Source organism: Nerophis ophidion, linkage group LG16, assembly GCF_033978795.1.
Source record: "Nerophis ophidion isolate RoL-2023_Sa linkage group LG16, RoL_Noph_v1.0, whole genome shotgun sequence".
Lineage (NCBI taxonomy): Eukaryota > Metazoa > Chordata > Actinopteri > Syngnathiformes > Syngnathidae > Nerophis > Nerophis ophidion.
The window spans coordinates 45,172,200-45,196,367 of record NC_084626.1 but is presented as its reverse complement, the minus strand read 5'-3'; the positions used below and the strand labels follow the sequence as shown (position 1 = coordinate 45,196,367).

The window sequence follows — 24,168 nt, the reverse complement described above, 5'->3', positions numbered from 1 at the left end:
CCCATTCCCTGGGAACATCTGCTGGAACCCTATGCCCCACCAAAATACACAAAACTGTCTGAAAATAGGGCTCCAAAAGGCCTCCCAAATCCCCGGGGACTCCCGCTGAATCCCTCTGCCCCACCAAAATACACCAAATTAGGGCCCCAAAATGCCTCCAATTCCCTGGGAACACCTGCTGGAACCCTCTGCCTCACCTAAATACACCAAACATTCTAAAAATGGGGCCCCCCCCAAAGTTCTCCCATTCCCCAGGAACTACTGCTTGAACCCTCTGCCTCACCAAAATACGCCAAACTGTCTGAAAATAGGCCCCCTAAAGGCCTCCCATTCCCTGGGAACACATGCTGGAACCCTCTGCCTCACCTAAATACGCCAAACTGTCTGAAAATAGGCCCCCCAAAGTCCTCCCTTTCCCTGGGAACACCTGCTCCATGGTGTATAGGTGGTAACATGATAAAATAAGTGACACACTTGATCTGTGGACAGGGTATATTTGGACGACGGCGGGAAGATGTCGGCACCACAACAAACGGAGCATTGACGCCTCAGTCCCAGCCGTCACTTCCTCTGCAGTACGGTGACATGAAGCTGGCTTTGGAGAAGGAACGCTCAAGATGTGCAGAGCTGGAGGAGGCTCTTCAGAAGATGAGGATCGAGCTGCGATCCCTGAGAGAAGAGGGTAGGTCAGGACTGTCTGTCTATCTCGTGGAATCTTTGTCATCTAAAAAAAACTAGAGACATGTAAGTACTGTTCTATATTACACCCAAAATAATAGTGTTAATTCATAACAAATGATTATTTTTGTGTTATCGTGACTGATGCATTCATCCAAATTTAAAAAATCATGAATCATATTTTTAAATATTCCACTGCACTTTAATCTGGATCAGATATTTCAACAGCACATTGCTTGATTACTTGGACAGCAGCATTTAGGGATATAATGTATATTTCATTGTTAAACCTACCACTGATTGTTTCTCATTGGTCATTGTGCTTTTCTGAACATCAGCAGCTCATTTCAAGGCACAGGATCACTTGGCTCCTTCCACGCCTGCCCAGGCTCGCCATCAAATCCTCATGTCAGCCATTGTAAAGTCCCCGGAGCATCAACCCAACCCCTGTGGCCTGCTAAACCCCTCAACCCGCTCCAAGGAGACATCCACACCTGAAGGTAGCCCACACATGCAGTTAGACACATTTTCTTGTTTAAAAGCTAGACTCTTTCCACAGTGGCGTCCTCCTCTATGACGTCACTGTCCATACAAATGGGCTCCTTGTTTACCTATTTTGTTTATGTGTGGTGTGTGTGTTTGTTTCTTCTGTGGCCTGCCCCCTTAAAGGGGAACTGCACTTTATGGGGAATTTTGCCTGTCGTTCACATGACGATGAATGGATTATTTCTAAATATTAAATAATTCAATCAAAAATCCACTTACAATGGAGCCTATTCTGCCCATAGAGTCCCTAAAAAAACATCAGTTAAAGTTGTATATACATGATGTAAGTATATATGTCATGTAGTAACAAACACATTTATTAAAACATTTAATATTTATGTGTTTTGATTATTATACGCATATCTGGCGCATTAATGTATCATAGCGTTTGATTTTTTTTTTTTTCATCATCACTTGAGATGTCCTATAATGACTTTTTTGCTGATATCCGATATTCCGATATTGTCCAACTCTTAATAACCGATACCGATTTATACAGTCGTGGAATTAACACATTATCATGCCTAATTTTGTTGTGATGCCCCGCTGGATGCATTAAACAATGTAACAAGGTTTTCCGAAATAAACCAATTCAAGTTATGGGAAAAAATGCCAACATGGCACTGCCATATTTATTATTGAAGTCACAAAGTGCATTATTTTTTTTAACATGACTCAAAGCATTAGCTTGGAATTTGGGACATGCTCTCCCTGAGAGAGCATGGGAAGGTGGGCGGGGTTGGAGGGAATAGGGAGCGTCGGGGGGTGTATAATGTAGCGTCCCGGAAGAGTTAGTGATGCAAGGGATTCTGGGTATTTGTTCTGTTGTGTTTATGTTGTGTTACGGTGCGGATGTTCTCCCGAAATGTGTTTGTCATTCTTGTTTGGTGTGGGTTCACAGTGTGGCGCATATTTGTACCAGTGTCAAAGTTGTTTTGTACGGCCACCCTCAGTGTGACCTGTATGGCTTTTGACCAAGTATGCCCTGCATTCACTTGTGTGTGTGAAAAGCAGTAGGTATTATATGACTGGTCTTCCACGCAAAGGCAGTGCCTTTTAGGTTTATTGGCGCTCTGTACTTCTCCCTACGTCCATGTACACAGCAGCGTTTTAAAAAGTCATACATTTTACTTTTTGAAACCGATACCGATCATTTTGAAACAGATACCGATAATTTCCGATATTACATTTTAAAGCATTTATCTGTAGTCCGATGTTCTCGGACATCCCTAATCATCACTGATTATTACTCACTCCAGACTTTATGAGAGCCAACAAACATAATAAAACATCACTTACTGCACACGGTCTGCTGTCATTAGGATACCAACTGCTAGGATGTTCATATATTCCCTTTTAGATGAAAAATTACTCATAATCTCAGCTGCATTCGGGCGGTAGGCGGTGTACACCCTGGACAGCTGAGATAGGCTCCAGCGATCCCAAAAGGGACAAGCGGTAGAAAATGGATAGATGACTCATAATCCTCACGAAAAAACAGGGTGGGGTGGACAAGCGCTTTTCGTGTCATTCTCACCAGTTCCGGGTCCTAAATGGCTGTCAAAGTTTCCCAACTTCTCTGATTATATTCTTAGCCATCTTTTTTTCCGGTGAGAGGTGTGATTAATGATCTAGAATAAACTTACAGGGAGCAGGGAAGCGAGGAAACAGCAGACCACTCGATGGTGTAAACATATGGACACGGCTTAAAAGGCGAGGAGTATATTTACAGCTGTTGTGTGCGCAGTTGTGCACTGCACTCTCTAAAAGCCGTAGATGTTATTGTCAGATATGCATGATTGATCGATTGAAACTTTTATTAGTAGATTGCAACAGCTCAGTACAGCGAGCATAGAACATAGTGAGTTCATAAAGCATAAGAACAAGTATATACATTAGAAATTCATTCGATTATTTACCTTAGGTTATTTACAATCCGGGGAGATAGTTTGTGAATGGAGGAGGGTATTAGTAAAGGTTTGAAGTTACCTGGAGGTGTTGTGGTGCATGTACAGTAGATGGCAGTATTGTCCTGTTTAAGAGTGTCACAACATTGCTGTTTACGGCAGACGAACTGCTTTACAGTAGACGAAAACGTGACTGCTGTTGTTGTGTGTTGTTACCGCGCTGGGAAGAAGTTAATGAAACTGCCTAACAATAAACCCACATAAGAAACGAACAACTCGCCCTCGATCATTCTACAGTTATAATGTCATTGGGCAGACACGCTGTTTATACTGTGGGAAAGCGGACGTGAAAACAGGCTGTCATCACTCAGGTCCGCATGGAGGTGGAGGGGGCGTGGCCTCCAGCTCCGCCTGAATTTCGAGAGATTTTCGGGAGAAAATTTGTCCCTGGAGGTTTTCTGGAGAGGCGCTGAATTTCGGGAGTCTCCCGGAAAACCCATGAGGGTTGGCAAGTATGATAGTCACACACACACTAGGTGTGGCGAAATTATTCTCTGCATTTGACCCATCACCCCCTGGGAGGTGGGAGGAGCGCCCGGGAATCTTTTTTTTGGGGGTGATTTAACCCCCAATTCCAACCCTTCATGCTGAGTGCCAAGCAGGGAGGTAATGGCTGCCATTTTTATAGTCTTTGGTTTGACTCGGCCGGGGTTTGAACTCAAAACCTACCAATCTCAGGGCAGACACTCAAACCACTAAGCCTCCGAGCAGATGCCACAACTATTGTCGACATATGTAATTGTTGGCGACAATTGTTTTTGTCGACTAATTGTTGCAGGCCTTGTGTACGATAGGCAAAACTCCAACAAAAAGTGCAGTTCCCCTTTATGGCAGAATTCCATCTTCAATTTAGTGGATAACTCTGTTCAAGATATGTTAAATCCAGACAGTTAAACACATCTGGAGAATGGACCAAAGACGAAAAACATTATTCAGGTTCATGTCGCTGTCCTTTTATCCAGTTAATAATGTAATCCTGCCTGGGCCTGTTTCACAAGGGAAGAGTAGTGGATTAGCTTTACTACAGAGTATTACATTCCCTCTATCAATGTCGATATTTAATCAAATGTACTTAAATCTGATCCGATCAGGTTCAGGTGGATCAGTGATAAGTCAATTGTGTTCCTTTGTAATACAGGCCTTAAACTGTGTGTACGTGTTTTACTGTCACCCAGCTATTGTTAGACTGCTATCTCCTTTCTGTCTCTTTCCTCTTATTCCTGGCAGAAAAGAGGAGGGTCACCTTTGAAAGTAAGTTAGCAGTCACACATTCCTTCATCTCCTTGTACGTCCTCTTCAAAACACTTTTCACCCATCCACATGATGTATTTGTCCCGACTGCACATCTGTCTTGTTGCTGTCTCATTGTGGCATGCGTCATCTCGTCTGTTCTGGTTGCCATGTTACAATCTTGATTTGCCGGACCAAAACATTGTTGTTACATCAAAACCCATTAAGTCAGTAATAGACCTGGGCCGATAACACAGTTTGCTGGCCGATACAGTTTGCCACAAATTATTCCAGATAAACGATATTGTTGTCAGTATTGTTTTGAGACCAAAATAAGCACAATAAACATTTCAATCAATCAATGTTTATTTATACAGCCCCAAATCACAAGTGTCTCAAAGGGCTGCACGAATCGCAACAACATCGGCAGTCAGGTGCCCCCATAAGGGCAAGGAAAAACTCCCAACCCGGTGGGACGTCGATGAAAATGACTATGAGAAACCTCTAGGGGAGACCGATGCAATGGACGTCGAGTGGGGCTAACATGATAGTGAGAGTCCAGTCCATAGTGGATCTAACATAATAGTGAGAGTCCAGTCCATAGTGGATCTAACATAATAGTGAGAGTCCAGTCCATAGTGGATCTAACATAATAGTGAGAGTCCAGTCCATAGTGGATCTAACATAATAGTGTGAGAGTCCAGTCCATAATGGATCTAACATAATAGTGAGAGTCCAGTCCATAGTGGATCTAACATAATAGTGAGAGTCCAGTCCATAGTGGATCTAACATAATATTGTGAGAGTCCAGTCCATAATGGATCTAACATAATGGTGAGAGTCAAGTCCATAGTGGATATAACACAATATTGTGAGAGTCCAGTCCATAATGGATCTAACATAATGGTGAGAGTCCAGTCCATAATGGATCTAACATAATGGTGAGAGTCCAGTCCATAGTGGATCCAACATAATATCGTGAAAGTCCAGTCTATGGTGGATCTAACATAATATTGTGAGAGTCTAGTCCATAGTGGATCTAACATAATAGTGTGAGAGTCCAGTCCATAGTGGATCTAACATAATAGTGTGAGAGTCCAGTCCATAGTGGATCTAACATAATAGTGTGAGAGTCCAGTCCATAGGGGATCTAGTATAATATTGTGAGAGTCCAGTCCATTGTGGATCTCACATAATATTGTGAGAGTCCAGTCCATAGTGGATCTAACATAATACTGTGAGAGTCCAGTCCATAGTGGATCTAACATAATAGTGAGAGTCCAGTCCATAGTGGATCCAACATAATAGTGAGAGTCCAGTCCATAGTGGATCTAGCATAATATTGTGAGAGTCCAGTCCATAGTGGATCTAACATAATAGTGAGAGTCCAGTCCATAGTGGATCTAGCATAATATTGTGAGAGTCCAGTCCATAATGGATATAACATTATTGTGAGAGTCCAGTCCATAATGGATCTAACATAATGGTGAGAGTCCAGTCCATAATGGATCTAACATAATGGTGAGAGTCCAGTCCATAATGGATCTAACATAATAGTGAGAGTCCAGTCCATAATGGATCTAACATAATGGTGACAGTCCAGTCCATAATGGATCTAACATAATGGTGAGAGTCCAGTCCATAGTGGATCCAACATAATATCGTGAAAGTCCAGTCTATGGTGGATCTAACATAATATTGTGAGAGTCCAGTCCATAGTGGATCTAACATAATAGTGTGAGAGTCCAGTCCATAGTGGATCTAACATAATAGTGTGAGAGTCCAGTCCATAGGGGATCTAGTATAATATTGTGATAGTCCAGTCCATTGTGGATCTCACATAATATTGTGAGAGTCCAGTCCATAGTGGATCCAACATAATATCGTGAAAGTCCAGTCTATGGTGGATCTAACATAATATTGTGAGAGCCCAGTCCATAGTGGATCTAACATAATAGTGTGAGAGTCCAGTCCATAGTGGATCTAACATAATAGTGTGAGAGTCCAGTCCATAGGGGATCTAGTATAATATTGTGAGAGTCCAGTCCATTGTGGATCTCACATAATATTGTGAGAGTCCAGTCCATAGTGGATCCAACATAATATCGTGAAAGTCCAGTCTATGGTGGATCTAACATAATATTGTGAGAGTCCAGTCCATAGTGGATCTAACATAATAGTGTGAGAGTCCAGTCCATAGTGGATCTAGCATAATATTGTGAGATTCCAGTCCATAGTGGATCTAACATAATAGTGAGAGTCCAGTCCATAGTGGATCCAACATAATAGTGAGAGTCCAGTCCATAGTGGATCTAGCATAATATTGTAAGAGTCCAGTCCATAGTGGATTTAACATAATATTGTGAGAGTCCAGTCCATAGTGGATCTAACATAATGGTGAGAGTCCAGTCCATAGTGGATATAACATTATTGTGAGAGTCCAGTCCATAATGGATCTAACATAATAGTGAGAGTCCAGTCCATAATGGATCTAACATAATAGTGAGAGTCCAGTCCATAATGGATCTAACATAATGGTGAGAGTCCAGTCCATAATGGATCTAACATAATAGTGAGAGTCCAGTCCATAATGGATCTAACATAATGGTGAGAGTCCAGTCCATAGTGGATCTAACATAGTATCGTGAAAGTCCAGTCTATGGTGGATCTAACATAATATTGTGAGAGTCCAGTCCATAGTGGATCTAACATAATAGTGTGAGAGTCCAGTCCGTAATGGATCTAACATAATAGTGTGAAAGTCCAGTCCATAGTGGATCTAACATAATAGTGAGAGTCCAGTCCATAGTGGATCTAACATAATAGTGACAGTCCAGTCCATAGTGGATCTAACATAATAGTGTGAGAGTCCAGTCTGTAATGGATCTAACATAATAGTGTGAAAGTCCAGTCCATAGTGGATCTAACATAATAGTGTGAGAGTCCAGTCCATAGGGGATCTAGCATAATATTGTGAGAGTCCAGTCCATAGTGAATCTCACATAATATTGGGAGAGTCCAGTCCATAGTGGCTCTAACATAATAGTGTGAGAGTCCAGTCCATAGTGGATCTAACATAATATTGTGAGGGTCCAGTCCATAGTGGATCTAACATAATAGTGAGAGTCCAGTCCATAGTGGATCTAACATAATAGTGACAGTCCAGTCTATAGTGGATCTAACATAATAGTGAGAGTCCAGTCCATAGTGGATCTAACATAATAGTGAAAGTCCAGTCCATAGTGGATCTAACATAATAGTGTGAAAGTACAGTCCACAGTGGATCTAACATAATAGTGAGAGTCCAGTCCATAGTGGATCTAACATAATAGTGAAAGTCCAGTCCATAGTGGATCTAACATAATAGTGTGAAAGTCCAGTCCATAGTGTATCTAACATAATAGTGTGAAAGTCCAGTCCACAGTGGGGCCAGCATGAGACCATCCTGAGCGGAGAAAGGTCAGCAGCGCACAGATGTCCCCAACCGATGCACAAAAAGGGGGTCCATTTAAAGGCTAGAGTATACAAATGAGTTTTAAGATGGGACTTAAATGCTTTATTTGTCATTACTGTAGTATTTTGTCACCATTGTAACTGGAAGATCAAGCACATTTGTTTAGCCCAAATAATCAAACAAACGTAAAACTTCAATTTCACTTCAACAGATATTGACTATTTTGAAGTGTTTTCCCACAGTTGATTTGTTATGTCGTCTTTTTTTGTTGCCATGTCTTACTGGCGAACAAGTCTACGCACTGTAATATCATCACAAGGTTCAGAGAATTTGGAGAAATCACTGCACGTAAGCAGCAAGGCTGAAAACCAACATTGATTACCCCTGACCTTGGATCCTGCAGGCAGTACTGCATCAAAAACCGACATCAGTGTGTAAAGGATATCACCAAATGAGCTGAGGAACACTTCAGAAAACCACTGTCAGTAACTACAGTTGGTTGCTACATCTGTAAGTGCAAGTTAAAACTCCACAATGCAAAACCCAAAGCCATTTATCAACAATACCCAGAAACTTCGCCGGCTTTGCTCAGCCCAAACTCATCTAAGATGGATTGATGCAAAGTGGAAACTGTGGAACAAAGAGGAAAAGAACCATCCGGATTGTTCTAGGTGCAAAGTTCAAAAGTCAGCATGTGTGATGGTATGGGGGTGTACTAGTGCCCAAGGCATGGGTAACTTACACATCTGTGAAGGCACCATTAATGCTAAAAGGTACATATAGGTTTTAGTGCAAGGTTATCATGGGTGCCCCTGCTTATTTCAGCAAGACAATGCCAAGCCACGTGATACAACAGTGTGGCTTCATAGTAAAAGAGTGCGGGTACTAGACTGGCCTGCCTGTAGTCCACACCTGTCTCTCATTGAAAATGTGTGGTGCAATATGAAGGCTAAAATATCAGAAGGGAGACTTTTGAAAAACTTAAACTGTGCATCAAGCAAGAATGGGAAATAATTCCACTTTAAAAAATGTATTAGTGCCCAAGGCATGGGTAACTTACACATCTGTGAAGGCACCATTAATGCTGAAAGGTACATACAGCTTTTGGAGCAACATATGTTGCCATCCAAGCAACGTTGCTCATTCGGTTGGAAGGGGAAATATTCCCACACCCATTAGACTTGCAATCATCTTTATTCCTCCTCTTTTTTGTTACTTCGCGATGAATTCAATGACACATTTATCGGCACAGGCCTAGCCAGGATTCAAATGACTTCATACGGCCCACACGCTCCAAAATGTCAAGCTAAAAAAAACCTCAATGCTTTGGAGTTTGGTAATGTGATGTTTGGCACACCTTTTGTGTTCTATCATTTCAGAGTATGGCCGTCGTGTGAAGGAGAGAATGCACCACAACATTCCTCACCGCTTCACTGTGGGTCTTAACATGCGAGCTGCCAAATGTGCCGTCTGCCTGGACACTGTGCATTTTGGACGACAAGCCGCCACCTGTCTAGGTCTGTGTCCTCTGGTTACAGAAAACGGCTGGCATTTCAGAAAGGCTTTCTAAAAAAAAATACCGTAAAATCCAGACAGTAAGCCACTACTTTTTTCCTACGCTTTGAACCCTGCAACTCATAAAATGGTGCAGTTAATTTATGTTTTTTTCCTACGGTAACCCATAATTTTTGTATGAAAAAATAGTTTTATACAGACACTGAAAAGGTGTGTTATTTTTGCGGGCTTAACATCTACAGTAGTTTCTTCTGTTAAGTGCTTTAACCGGAAGTACAAGTGCCGTTCCGTCTTCTCGTCATCCATTACCTTGCTACTCGTATGGGTTCTTCATTCATCACTCCAAGCTAAATTTCTAGGTTTTACTATACAACTAAAAGTATTCATACTCACTTAATCGTCTCATGTGTGATGCCTGTAGGAGTTTTTTCATGCATGTTTGTATGTGCTATCGTAATGTTACTGTAATTTTACCATGAATTGATTAACGTGGAGCCTGACTTAAACAAGTTGAAAAACTTATTGGGGTGTTACCATTTAGTGGTCAATTGTACGGAATATGTACTGTACTGTGCAATCTACTTATAAAAGTTTCAATCAATCAATTAAATGTACTCAGGCTAACGTCATTAGCATCAGCTAATATTCTAACATATATTGCAGGGGTCACCAACGCCGTGCCCACCGGCACCAGGTCGCCCATAAGGACCAGATGTTCTCAAAATAGCTCAAATAGCAGCACTTACCAGTGAGCTGCCTCTATTTTTTAAATTGTATTTATTTACTAGCAAGCTGGTCTCGCTTTGCTCGACATTTTTAATTCTAAGAGAGACAAAACTCAAATAGAATTTGAAAATACAAGAAAATATTTTAAAGACTTGGTCTTCACTTGTTTAAATATATTCATTTATTTTTTTACTTTGCTTCTTACAGCTTTCAGAAAGACAATTTTAGAGAAAAAATACAACCTTAATAATGATTTTAGGATTTTTAAACACATATACCTTTTTACCTTTTAAATTCCTTCCTCTTTCCTGACAATTTAAATCAATGTTCAAGGAAATTAATTTTTTATTGTAAAGAATAATAAATACATTTTCATTTAATTCTTCATTTTAGCTTCTGTTTTTTCGACGAAGAATATTTGTAAAATATTTCTTCAAATTTATTATGATTAAAATTAAAAAAAAAATTATTCTGGCAAATATAGAAAATCTGTAGAATCAAATTTAAATCTTATTTCAAAGGCTTTTTCAATTTCTTTTAAAATTTTTGTTCTGGAAATCTACAAGAAATAATGATTCGTCTTTGTTAGAAATATAGCTTGATCCAATTTGTTATATATTCTAACAAAGAGCAGATTGGATTTTAACCTATTTAAAACATGTCATCAAAAATATATATTTATTGTGAGCAATCATTAAGATGATCAGTGTTTCCACAAAGATAAATATCATTTATTATTAATAATAACATAGAGTTAAATAAATAAATAATAAATAAGTTAAAGGTAAATTGAGCAAATTGGCTATTTCTGGCAATTTATTTAAGTGTGTATCAAACTGGTAGCACTTCTCATTAATCAGTACCCAAGAATAGCTCTTGGTTTCAAAAAGGTTGGTGACCCCTGCACTAGAGTATAAGTCGCATTTTTGGGGGGAATTTATTTGATAAAATCCAACACCAAGAATAGACATTTGAAAGGCAATTTAAAACAAATAAAGAATAGTGAACAACAGGCTGAATAAGTGTACTTTATATGAGGCATAAATAACCAACTGAGAAGGTGCCTGCTATGTTAACCTAACATATTATGGTAAGAGTCATTCAAATAACTATAACATATAGAACAGGGGTACCCACACTTTTTCTGCAGGCGAGCTGCTTTTCAATGGACCAACTCAAGGGGATCTACCTCATTTATATATATCATTTATATTTATTTATTTATGAAAGAGACATTTTTGTAAACAAGTTAAATTTGTTTAATGATAATACAAGCATGTGTAACACATATAGATGTCTTTCTTTCACAAAGACAAGAATATAAGTTGGTGTATTACCTGATTCTGATGACTTGCATTGATTGGAATCAGACAGTAATGATGATAACGCCCACATTTTCAAATGGAGGAGAAAAAAAGTTGTCCTTTCTGTACAATACCACATGAAAGTGGTTGGTTTTTGGCATCTAATTCATCCAGCTTCCATACACTTAACAAGAAAAACATTGGCGGCAAATTCCGTAGCTTGCTTGATTGACATTCACGGCACCCGAGGGTCTTGTGAGATGACGCTGGCTGCTGCCAGTTCATTATTATGAAAAAATGACAGAGAGGAAGGCGAGAAACACTTTTTATTTCAACAGACTTTCGCGCCGTCCCTTCCGTCAAAACTCTAAAGGCCGACTGCACATTTCCTATCTTCACAATAAAAGCCCTGCTTCATGCTGCCTGCGCTAACAAAATAAGAGTCTTTCTGAGGGATCGCTTGTGCACGCCAGTTTTCCGAGACTCTGTATTTAGTTAGCCCAGGCAGCATGAAGCAGGGCTTTTATTGTCTATTCTTTTTTAAAACCTGGCTGGAGATCGACTGACACACCCACCGCGGTCGACTGGTAGCTCGCGATCGACGTAATGGGCACCCCTGATATAGAACATGCTATACCTTTACCAAACAATCTGTCACTCCTAATCCATAAATCCCATGAAATCTTCTTCCTCGGAATCGCTTCTAAACAACTCTGCCAACTCCAAAGGTAGACAATGTTCCGTAATGTGTTAATAATTTCACACACAAGTCGCTCCAGAGTACAAATCACACCCCCGACCAAACTATGAAAAAAACTGCGATTTATAATCCGAAAAATACGATATTTGAAAATATGACTTATGTTGATGTAATTTAGAATTAATCAGAAATGAACTAAATTATGCTAAAATACATTGAATAAACTAATACGTTGAAATATTTTTAACTTTTTTACGACTAAGCTTAGCACTATGTTGTATTTTTTGATTAACTTAACTGCCTGTTTTAACTTCCTTTAGAATGCCACACCCTTTGTCATCCCAAATGCTCACCATGCCTTCCAGCCACTTGTGGCCTACCAGCTGAATATGCCACCCACTTTTCTGAGGCTTTGTGCCGAGAGAAGGCGGGCTCCCCTGGACTGCAGGTCAAGGAAGCCAGTGGTCATGTTCGCTTGGAAGGATGGATGAAGCAGCCCAGGTTAATCCTTCATTCCTCCTGTGTGTGTTTGATAGTACACTTTGAAATGGTCTTTTCTGTGTCTGTTCACACAGAAATGGCAAACGTGGGCAGCAAGGCTGGGAGAGGAAGTATGTGGTCCTTGACGGAACCAAAATATCAGTTTATGATACAGAGCCCAGAGAAGGTGATTATTTTATTATTGGTGGGACATTTGTGATGACTTCTAAAATCAGAGGTTATATCAGAATGGGATGTCTTCCTTTCAGACTTTGTCAATGCAGAGGAGGAGTTTGAGCTCTGTCTACCTGATGGAGAGGTGACTGTTCATGGGGCTGTGGGGGCCTCTGAGCTCATCAACACTGCAAAATCCGGTATCATCCAAACCATCAAAACAATTCTAATCCACGGGTCTCATCGTTACTTACAGTATATCTTGTTTGTGTGTTTATACAGACATCCCTTATGTTCTGAAGCTGGAGTCCCATCCTCTTACAACTTGTTGGCCTGGCCAGTCTCTCTACTTCATGGCTCCCAGCTTCCCAGACAAACAGCGCTGGGTGGCTGTACTGGAGTCTGTGGTGGCTTGTAGCCGTGGATCTAAAGACAAAGGGGAAACTGACGCTGTAAGTGATTGTTTTAGTAGTATTTTTTTATAGTACAGGGTTTCCCCGTTATGTAATTAAACATGGCACACATAGCTGAAAAACATTTTTTTTTTACATGAAAACAAATTAAAATAATATAATGTATTGTAGCCTCCAGAAGAAGTCACACAAAGTAAGGTGCTATTTTTAACTTTTATTGCCAATTTTGTGCTAACAACCGGCCCAGTTCCAACAGACTTTAAAGGCCTACTGAAATTAGATTTTCTTATTCAAACGGGGATAGCAGGTCCATTCTATGTGTCATACTTGATCATTTCGCGATATTGCCATATTTTTGCTGAAAGGATTTAGTAGAGAACATCCACGATAAAGTTCGCAACTTTCGGTGCTAAGAAAAAAGCCCTGCCTCTACCGGAAGTCGCGGACGATGACGTCGCAAGTGTGGGGGCTCCTCACATATTCACAATAATTTAATGGGAGCCTCCAACAAAAAGTGCTATACGGACCGAGAAAACGGCAAGTTCCCCATTAATTTGAGCGAGGATGAAAGATTCATGTTTGAGGATATTGATAGCGACGAACTAGAAAAAAAAAAAAAAAACGAGTTAAGAAAAACAAAAACGCGATTGCATTGGGACGGATTCCGATGTTTTTAAACACATTTACTAGGATAATTCGGGGAAATGCCTTATCTTTCTATTGTGCTGCTAGTGTTTTAGTGAGTTTAATAGTACCTGATAGTCGGAAGGGTGTCTCCACGGGTGTCTTGACGCCAGTGTCTCAGGGAAGTCGACGGCAGCTTCATGGACGGCCCAAGCTCAGCTTTTCTACGGTAAGAAGCGACTTTTTAACCACAATTTTCTCACCGAAACCTGCTGGTTGACATGTGGACTGGATTCATGTTCGCTTGACCGCGCTCTGATCCATAGTAAATGTTCAGCTTTTTAAACAAGGAATCACCATGTGTTTGTGTGGCTAAAGGCTAAAGCTTCCCAACACCATCTTTCTACTGTGACTTCTCCATTATTAATTGAACAAATTGCAAAAGATTCAGCAACACAGATCTCCAAAATACTGTGTAATTATGCGGTTAAAGCAGACGACATTTAGCTGTGTGTGTGCGTAGCGCTCATACTTCCTAAAAATGCGTGACGTCTTGCGTACACGTCATCATTACACAAGGTTTTCAAGACGAAACTCCCGGGAAATTTAAAATTGTAATTTAGTAAACTAAAAAGGCCGTATTGGCATGTGTTGCAATGTTAATATTTCATCATTGATATATAAACTATCAGACTGCGTGGTCGCTAGTAGTGGCTTTCAGTGGGCCTTTAAGTCACACATCACACTGTTTAAAGATCAAATGTAAGCTGACTTTATGCTCTTCCTGGATTGGCTGCCGCTCCTCCAATCAGCACAGGTGCAAGCAATCGGCTGCTTCTTTTGTGGCTGGCAGCAGACTAATGCTGTAGTGACGCACAATATCTTTTTTTACTGTAAATTATACACTGAATGGAGAAAAAAACTAAAAGGTTGGATGCAAATACTTAAGTCGAGAAGACCATCATCTTTATAGTTAGAGTTCCCTACTGTGCTGATTGGAGGAGCGGCAGCCAATCCAGGAAGAGCTTAAAGTCAGTTTACATTTGATCTTTAAACAGTATGATGTGTGACTTAAAGGCCCACTGAAAGCCACTACTACCCACCACGCAGTCTGATAGTTTATATATCAATGATGAAATATTGACATTGCAACACATGCCGATACGGCCTTTTTAGTTTACTAAATTACAATTTTAAATTTCCCGGGAGTTTCGTCTTGAAAACGTGTAATGATGACGTGTACGCAAGACGTCACGCGTTTTCAGGAAGTATGAGCGCTACGCACACACACAGCTAAATGTCGTCTGCTTTAACGGCATAATTACACAGTATTTTGGAGATCTGTGTTGCTGAATCTTTTGCAATTTGTTCAATTAATATTGGAGAAGTCACAGTAGCAAGATGGAGTTGGGAAGCTTTAGCCTTTAGCCACACAAACACACAGTGATTCCTTGTTTAAAATTCCCAGAGGTGAAAATTTACTATGCATCAGAGCGCGGTCAAGTGTACATGAATCCAGTCCACATGTCAACCAGCAGGTTTCGGTGAGAAAATTGTGGTTAAAAAGTCGCTTCTTACCGGAGAAAAGCTGAGCTTGTGCCGTCCATGAAGCTGCCGTCGACTCCCCTGAGACATTGGCGTCAAGACACCCGTGGAGACACCCTTCCGACTATCAGGTACTATTAAACTCACTAAAACACTAGCAACACAATAGAAAGATAAGGGATTTCTCAGAATTATCCTAGTAAATGTTTTTAAAAACATCGGAATCCGTCCCAATGCAATCGCATTTTTTATTTTTTTTTCTAGTAAGTCGCTATCAATATCCTCAAACACAAATCTTTCATCCTCGCTCAAATTAATGGGGAACTTGCGGTTTTCTCGGTTCGAATAGCACTTTTTGTTGGAGCCTCCCATTAAAATTAATGTGAACATGTGAGGATCCCCCACACTTGCGACGTCATCGTCTGCCACTTCCGGTAGAGGCAGGGCTTTTCTCTTAGCACCGACAGTTGCGAACTTTATCGTGGATGTTCTCTACTAAATCCTTTCAGCAAATATATGGCAATATCGCGAAATTATCAAGTATGACACATAGAATGGACCTGCTATCCCCGTTTAAATAAGAAAATCTCATTTCAGTAGGCCTTTAAATTACACTTTAATTGCTATTGCGACATCCAGTGGACACATTTAGAACAGCGTTTTTTTTTTTTTTCATTAAAAAAATTGCAGCTCATTTTTATACTTGGCAAACTATTCTTGCGGGCCACGAGCCGGATTAAACCGGTTCGGGCCTGATACGTTTGACACCCCTGCTTTATAAGAATAAACAACACCTTACATTACTACCTACAACAAAAATCATTTGAGCACTCTCAACAGTGGTTATCGAGCTAAAAAGCTTTTAGGCAACCTTAAAGCACTTTACATGTTTTTTAAGACACCATATACCCATTCAAACTAAAAATACCGTGGTATTGCCCAGCCCTAGTCTCTAAACACTTAAAAGATTCTCAACAAAGTACATTGTACAATAAGAACAACAATTGAAAATATAGCAACGCAATATAATATAAAAAATATATGTTAATACTAGGGGTAGATAGATAGATGGCTAGAAAGTACTTTATTGATTCCTTCAGGAGAGTTCCTTCAGGAAAATTAAAAACGGTAACGGTACGTGTATTTGTATTGAACCGTTTCGGTACGGGGGTTTTGGTTCGTTACGGGGGTGTACCGAAATAGTTTCTAAGCTAAGGTCTTAACAAGCTGCTTTGCTTCTTCTGCCTCTGTCTCAGCACCCAGCATTGTCCCACCCACACAACCATCTGATCGGTTACATATATAGCGGTAACAGCTAATCAGCAGTGCGTATTCAGAGCGGTAACAGCCAATCAGCAGTGCCTATTCAGAGCGCATGTAGTAAATGGTTCAGCTTCGAGCAGATATATGTTTAGCAGGTGAGCATAAGGCAGCGGACTCCCCCTAAATGATAATAAACACCTCCCAGTCAACAACTACTAAAATCACTATGAGCCCATTGACCTCTTAGAAACTTAAACTACAGCTCAGCTCGCTCGTAGTTCTGGCTTAAGGTGAAGGCTAATTAGCTTTTAGCGTAACGTTATCTCATTTTGCGGTGTGCGTGCGTGTGTGTGTGTTTGTGTTTGTGTTTTACGGACAGACAAGCTTTGAATGGCAGGGTCCCTGCTAACACATGTTGATAAAAATATAACATTTACATAATACAAATCAACTACAGGCTTCCCAAATGCTGTAATAAATTAAGCATGATGAGTTGACTTGAAACTGTTTAATGTTGCACTTTTTATATGTAGAAGAAAAGTTTTGTCATTTTATTTAATCTGAGCAACAAGTTGAGGCAGTTTAATGTGGATTAACGTGGGCAGAATTATTATAGTGTTCCCAATGTTAAAAGTATAAAGCCATTGTTTACAAATTTGGTAAATAAACAAACAAAAAATTTATATTTTGTTGTTTTCTTACTGTACCAAAAATGAACCGAACCGTGACCTCTAAGCCAAGGTACGTACCGAACCAAAATTTTTGTGTACCGTTACACCCCTAGTTAATAGTAATAGATTTGTTTTTAATTAAATGTATGTATACATTTTTGGAGCCTTTTTTAAAGAAAATGTTATCATAGCAAACTACAAACCCTGTTTCCATATGAGTTGGGAAATTGTGTTAGATGTAAATATAAACGGAATACAATGATTTGCAAATCCTTTTCAACTTATATTCAGTTGAATGCACTACAAAGACAACATATTTGCTGTTAAAACTGATAAAAAAAAATTTTTTGCAAATAATAATTAACTTAGAATTTCATGGCTGCAACACGTGCCAAAGTAGTTGGGAAAGGGCATGTTCACCACTGTGTTACATCACATTTTCTTTTAACAGCACTCAATAAACTTTTGGGAACCGAGGAAACTAATTGTTGAAACTTTGAAAGTGGAATTCTTTACCATTCTTGCTTGATGTACAGCTTAAGTTGTTCAACAGTCCGTATTTTTAGCTTCATAATGCGCCACAGATTTTCGATGGGAGACATGTCTGGACTTCACAGATGTGTAAGTTACCCATGCCTTGGGCACTAATACACCCCCATACCATCACAGATGTTGGCTTTTGAACTTTGCGCCTATAACAATACGGATGGTTATTTTCCTCTTTGTTCCGGAGGACACCACGTCCACAGTTTCCAAATATAATTTGAAATACGAGTCCACAGAACACTTTTCCACTTTGCATCAGTCCATCTTAGACGAGCTCAGGCCCAGCGAAGCTGGCGGCGTTCCTGGGTGTTGTTGATAAATGGCTTTCTCTTTGCATAGCAGAGTTTTAACTTGCACTTACAGATGTAGCAACCAACTGTAGTTACTGACAGTGGTTTTATGAAGTGTTCCTGAGCCCATGTGGTGGTATCCTTTACACACTGATGTCGGTTTTTGATGCAGTACCGCCTGAGGGATCAAAGGTCCGTAATATCATCGCTTACGTGCAGTGATTTCTCCAGATTCTCTGAACCTTTTGATGATTTTATGGACCGTAGATTGTAACATCACTAAATTCCTTGCAATAGCTTGTTGAGAAATGTTGTTCTAAAACTGTTCGACAATTTGCTTACAAAGTGGTGACCTTCGCCCCATCCTTGTTTGTGAATGACTTTGCATTTCATGGAAGCTGCTTTTATAGTCAATCATGGCACCCACCTGTTCCCAATTAGCCTGCACACCTGTGGGTTGTCATATAAGTGTTTGATGAGCATTTCCCAACTTTATCAGTATTTATTGCCACCTTTCCCAACTTCTTTGTCACGTGTTGCTGGCATCAAATTCTAAAGTTAATGATTATTTGCAACAAAAAAAATGTTTATCAGTTTTAACATCAACTGTGTTGTCTTTGTAGCATATTCAACTGAATATGGCTTGAAAGGGATTTGCAAATCATTGTATTCTGTTTATATTTACATCTAACACAATTTCCCAACTCATGTAGAAACAGGGTGATGACATCATGGTGACCGTGTTATGGTATTTTGGCAATATAGGGGAAACCCTGTAGTACACAACCAGTTTTAGGTATGAAGCCCATTTCAAATTGTAATGTATACGAGGGTTGTGTGTGTTGCAATCAATGGCGCCATGAACATCAGGCAGTGCCTTCATCTCTTGTTCTCTCCTCTCCTCTCTTTTCTTTCTCTGCATGTTCTCACCAACCACGTCTTGTATATATTTGTGTTGTGTCCTTGTCCTTGTTGTGATGTGATTACGCAACATGTGTGTGTATCTCTATTCAACCCGGTCATCTGGACCACTATAGGCAGGTGTTGCTAAAAGACAGAAGAACCTATCGCCTCTGGTCCAGGTACAGTAAGAAGCTGCACGAACGCTTGGGCTTCAGTCACCCACTGGCTGAGCATGTGCTGGGTTACGCACCACCAGCTTCAAATGGTCGCTGTTCTAGTGGCCAAATGTGCAGTGAAAATGTATCATGCACAGTGCATGACTGGATTGGAACACACTTGCACCTTTGGCCTCCACTCTGCTGTGTTGTGCATGTTGCTGCAAGAGCCATGCTTGTTCGGACTCAAACCACACACACACACACGCACACATACTGGACATCCTCAATGGTGCAGATAAGAGATGTTAGGGAAAAATGAAGAAGCTACTTTTGGATAGGTTGACATCAGGGGTGTCCAAAGTGCGGCCCTGGGGTCATTTGTGGCCCTCATCGTATTTTTTAGATACTACTAGAAAAGAAAATGAAACATAAACATGTGGAATAAAACAGCAAACAGGTGGAATGTAACGAGAAAAAGTTGCAATTTTGTCTTTCATAACACTAAGCAGGTGTTTATTTCATTTAAAAAATGTCATTGCTCAAAAAATAATAATCAACTAAATTTAATGTTTTGAATTATTGACCTATTTAAAGCTTCAATTACTTCATATCAAAAATTTAATATTTTTGGGGGAAAATATTGCTTATTTTATGGGTTTGCCGTGTAAAAAACTAAGTTTTCTTTGACAAAAAGGGCATAAAATAAACAAACAAACTCTAAAATAATGAAAACTTATAATCAATAGATAGATCTGAAGTTGATCTAGAGCAGGGGTCACCAACACCAGGTCGCCCGTAAGGACCAGATGAGTCGCCCGCTGGCCTGTTCTAAAAATAGCTCAAATAACAGCACTTACCAGTGAGCTGCCTCTATTTTTTAAATTGTATTTATTTACTAGCAAGCTGGTCTCGCTTTGCTCGACATTTTAATTCTAAGAGAGACAAAACTCAAATAGAATTTGAAAATCCAAGAAAATATTTTAAAGACTTGGTCTTCACTTGTTTAAATAAATACATTAATTTTTTTACTTCGCTTCATATAACTCTCAGAAAGACAATTAAAAAAAAAAAAAATACAACCCTAAAAATGATTTTAGGATTTTTAAACACATATACCTTTTTAATTCCTTCCTCTTCTTTTCTGACAATTTAAATCAATGTTCAAGTAAGTTTTTTTTTTTTTTTGTAAAGAATAATAAATACATTTTAATTTAATTCTTCATTTTATCTTCTGTTTTTTGACGAAGAATATTTGTGAAATATTTCTACAAACTTATGATTAAAATTATAAAAATTATTCTGGCAAATCTAGAAAATCTTTAGAATCAAATTTAAATCTTATTTCAATCTCTTTTGAATTTCTTTTAAAATTTTTGTTCTGGAAAATCTAGAAGAAATAATGATTTGTCTTTGTTTGGAATATAGCTTGATCCAATTTGTTATATATTCTAACAAAATGCAGTTTGGATTTTAACCTACCGGTATTTAAAATATGTCATCAAAATTCTAAAATAAATCTGAATCAGGAAAAAATACTAATGATGTTCCATAAATTCTTTTTTTCATTTTTTCAAAAAGATTCGAATTAGTTAGTTTTTCTCTTCTTATTTTCAGTTGAATTTTGAATTTTAAAGAGTCGAAATTAAAGATAAACTATGTTTCAACATTTTATTTTCCTGTTTTCTCCTCTTTTAAACCGTTCAATTAAGTGTTTTTTTCATCATTTATTCTCTACAAAAAATGTACGTGAAATGACAGACGGAAATACCCATTTTTTTTAATATATATATATATATATATATATATATATATTTATTAAAGGTAAATTGAGCAAATTGGCTATTTCTGGCAATTTATTTAAGTGTGTATCAAACTGGTAGCCCTTCGCATTAATCAGTACCCAAGAAGTAGCTCTTGGTTCTAAAAAGGTTGGTGACCCCTGGTCTAGAGACTCAAGCATTGGAAACAAAATGTATGACTAATTTTTAATACTTTTAGGGATCACCAAGAATTTTTGTGGGACATTTTTAATTTTATTTTTTGTTTGTCATTGCTGAAAATCAGTGTTGTTGTATTGATTATATAATATTAAAAGATTGTCAATTTTGTGTTTTTGTCCCAAAAAATGGATTTGACAAAAAAAAATTAAATTTGAAAAAATAAATAACTTTATATCGACAGATATGCTTAAGTTGTTTTGGAGATTTAAGCATTGAAAAAAAAAAAAACTTATGACTGATTTAACATTTTAATGACTGAGACACTTTCATGTCCCTGAGAGCAAACTTGAGGGGAGCCCTAAAGGTAAAAAAAAAAAATATATATATATATATATATATATATATATATAATGTTTTGGTTTTGAAAATGAAAAATATCAGAATGGCCCCCGCATGCTTTAATTTTTCAGTGTGCGGCCCTCAATGGAAATAGTTTGGACACCTCTGGTTTACATCTTTTATGATACTACAGTTCAAAGAAACAACAACAACAAGGCAGACTTTCAATAATTGTGTCAGATATTTTTTTTGCCGGTGCTGGTATGTAAGCAATTAATTGTTCCTGTTGCACTCATACTAGTCGAGATGAACTCGCATAATTAATTAGACGCATTTCTGACTTTGAATTAGGGCTGGGCGATATGGCCTTTTATTAATAAATAATAAATAGGTTGTACTTGTATAGCGCTTTCCTATCTCTATATTTTTAGGCCATGTCACGATACAACATATATATCTGGATATTTTGTCTTAGCCTTGAATGAACACTTGATACATATAATCACAGCAGTATGATGATTCTATGTGTCTACATTCAAACATTCTTCTTCATACTGCATTAATATATGCTACTTTTAAACTTTCATGCAGAGAGGAAAACCACAACTAAAAGTGTATTTATTAAACAGTTATTAAGCAGTGGCACAAACATTCATATCATTCCAAAACATAAAGTGCAAGATTGTCAGAGACATTTTAAAACAATCTATGAGTGCACTTTTGTGCATGATGTCACTAAGATGACATATCAAAACAACACTAAATTAAAGTGCACTTTTTGTACAGAACACCACAACAATAGTTTAAATCAAATAAAGTGCACTTTTGTGCAGGATGTCACACAAGATATTTTAATAAGTGTCAAATAAAAATGAGCTGCATAATAGGAAATCAAATAGTGTATGTCCTTCGCTATGTGGTAGGTTCCTGCGGACGTTATGTCCTTCTGTTGTTGACTATTTGTTTCATACAGTGTGTATATGGAAATGGCATTTTGTGGGTGTGGCACCAAACAGAGATGTTGACATGCAGAGTTTCAAGCACTCTCGAGCGGGGGCCTTTTCAAATGATGCTATAAATTAGCAGTGCTGCTACTTTTTGCAGCAACGCTTTTACCGCATACTAGACATATTACGGTTGTCCGTTCAACATCTTCCCGCTTGAAGCCAAACCACCGCTAGACGATGCACCCTGTGCTGTTTTTCTTGGGAATTAGTTCTTCCTCCATTTGTTACCAGATTCGCAGCTTCTTTCTCTCATATTAACACTCGCACCACTAGCACCACAGCTAACCTTACCCATGCCGCTACCTGCTCGGCGAGGGCGTATGACGTTGCACGCGCGACAGTATGTGAAAAAGTGCGCTTATGTCTCTGAGTAGGAGAGACAAGAAAGAGTGAGAAGAGCCTGTAGTGTAATGCCCGCAGCTAAAAGCAACTGCGTGAGAACGTATATTCTAATATCACCATATAGTCATTTTCTATATCGCACAGAGACAAACCCGCAATATATCGAGTCTATCGATATATCGCCCAGCCCTACTTTGAATGCAATTCTGTATTACAGTGGCTTTAGTGTAACTGTTAAAACATGTAAATTACAGTTTTATGTTATTATAGCTGTACTGATTGTTTGTTGTAAAACTCTCAATTAAAAAAAAGTGAGAACCACCAGTGATGAGGAGGAAGAAAAAGTTCAATTAAATTGTGGAGACTCCTCACAGCCCTCATCTGTAGAACTCTAACCTGCTGTGCTTTTATTCGTCTTAAAGGCCTACTGAAATGAGATGTTCTTATTTAAACGGGGATAGCAGGTCCATTCTATGTGTCATACTTGATCATTACGCGATATTGCCATATTTTTTCTGAAAGGATTTAGTAGAGAACATCCACGATAAAGTTCGCAACTTTCGGTGCTAAGAAAAAAGCTTTGCCTCTACCGGAAGTAGCAGACGATGACGTCACATGTTTGATGGCTCCTCACATATTCACATTGTTTATAATGGGAGCCTCCAACAAAAAGTGCTATTCGGACCGAGAAAACGACAAGTTCCCCATTAATTTGAGCGAGGATGAAAGATTCATGTTTGAGGATATTGATAGCGACGGACTAGGGGGAAAAAAAAAAACGCGATTGCATTCCGATGTTTTTAGACACATTTACTAGGATAATTCTGGGAAATCCCTTATCTTTCTATTGTGTTGCTAGTGTTTTAGTGAGTTTAATAGTACCTGATAGTCGGAAGGGTGTCTCCACGGGTGTCTTGACGCCAATGTCGACGGCAGCTATGGACGGCACAAGCTCAGCTTTTCTCCCGTAAGAACTGACTTTTTAACCACAATTTTCTCACCGAAACCTGCTGGTTGACATGTGGTCGGGATCCATGTTCTCTTGACCGCGCTCTGATCCATAGTAAAGTTTCATCTCCAGGAATTTTAAACAAGGAATCACCGTGTGTTTGTGTAGCTAAAGGCTAAAGCTTCCCAACTCCGTCTTTCTACTGTGACTTCTCCAATATTAATTGAACAAATTGCAAAAGATTGAGCAACACAGATGTCCAAAATACTGTGTAATTATGCCGTTAAAGCAGATGACATTTAGCTGTGTGTGGGCCAGCGCTCATACTTCCTAAAAACTTGCGACGTCTTGCGTACACGTCATCATTACACGACGTTTCGAAGACGAAACTCCTGGGAAATTTA

At 39.0% G+C, this 24,168-nt stretch overlaps 1 protein-coding gene across 8 annotated transcripts in view; it reads left to right on the top strand.

The window, feature by feature from the left end:
- The window catches only part of cita (citron rho-interacting serine/threonine kinase a), a 113,343-nt gene that overhangs the window by 57,939 nt on the left and 31,236 nt on the right, over window positions 1-24,168 (top strand). For 2 of the 8 annotated variants that reach the window (XM_061875310.1, XM_061875309.1), the window contains exons 31-39: window positions 490-682; window positions 1,017-1,178; window positions 4,419-4,442; window positions 9,255-9,392; window positions 12,441-12,621; window positions 12,696-12,787; window positions 12,870-12,974; window positions 13,057-13,226; window positions 19,164-19,208. In XM_061875310.1, coding sequence (XP_061731294.1) covers window positions 490-682; window positions 1,017-1,178; window positions 4,419-4,442; window positions 9,255-9,392; window positions 12,441-12,621; window positions 12,696-12,787; window positions 12,870-12,974; window positions 13,057-13,226; window positions 19,164-19,208 — 1,110 coding nt within the window. The remainder of the gene's footprint in view (window positions 1-489; window positions 683-1,016; window positions 1,179-4,418; window positions 4,443-9,254; window positions 9,393-12,440; window positions 12,622-12,695; window positions 12,788-12,869; window positions 12,975-13,056; window positions 13,227-19,163; window positions 19,209-24,168) is intronic. The other 6 variants (XM_061875316.1, XM_061875313.1, XM_061875315.1 and 3 more) reach the window with 4 other exon arrangements.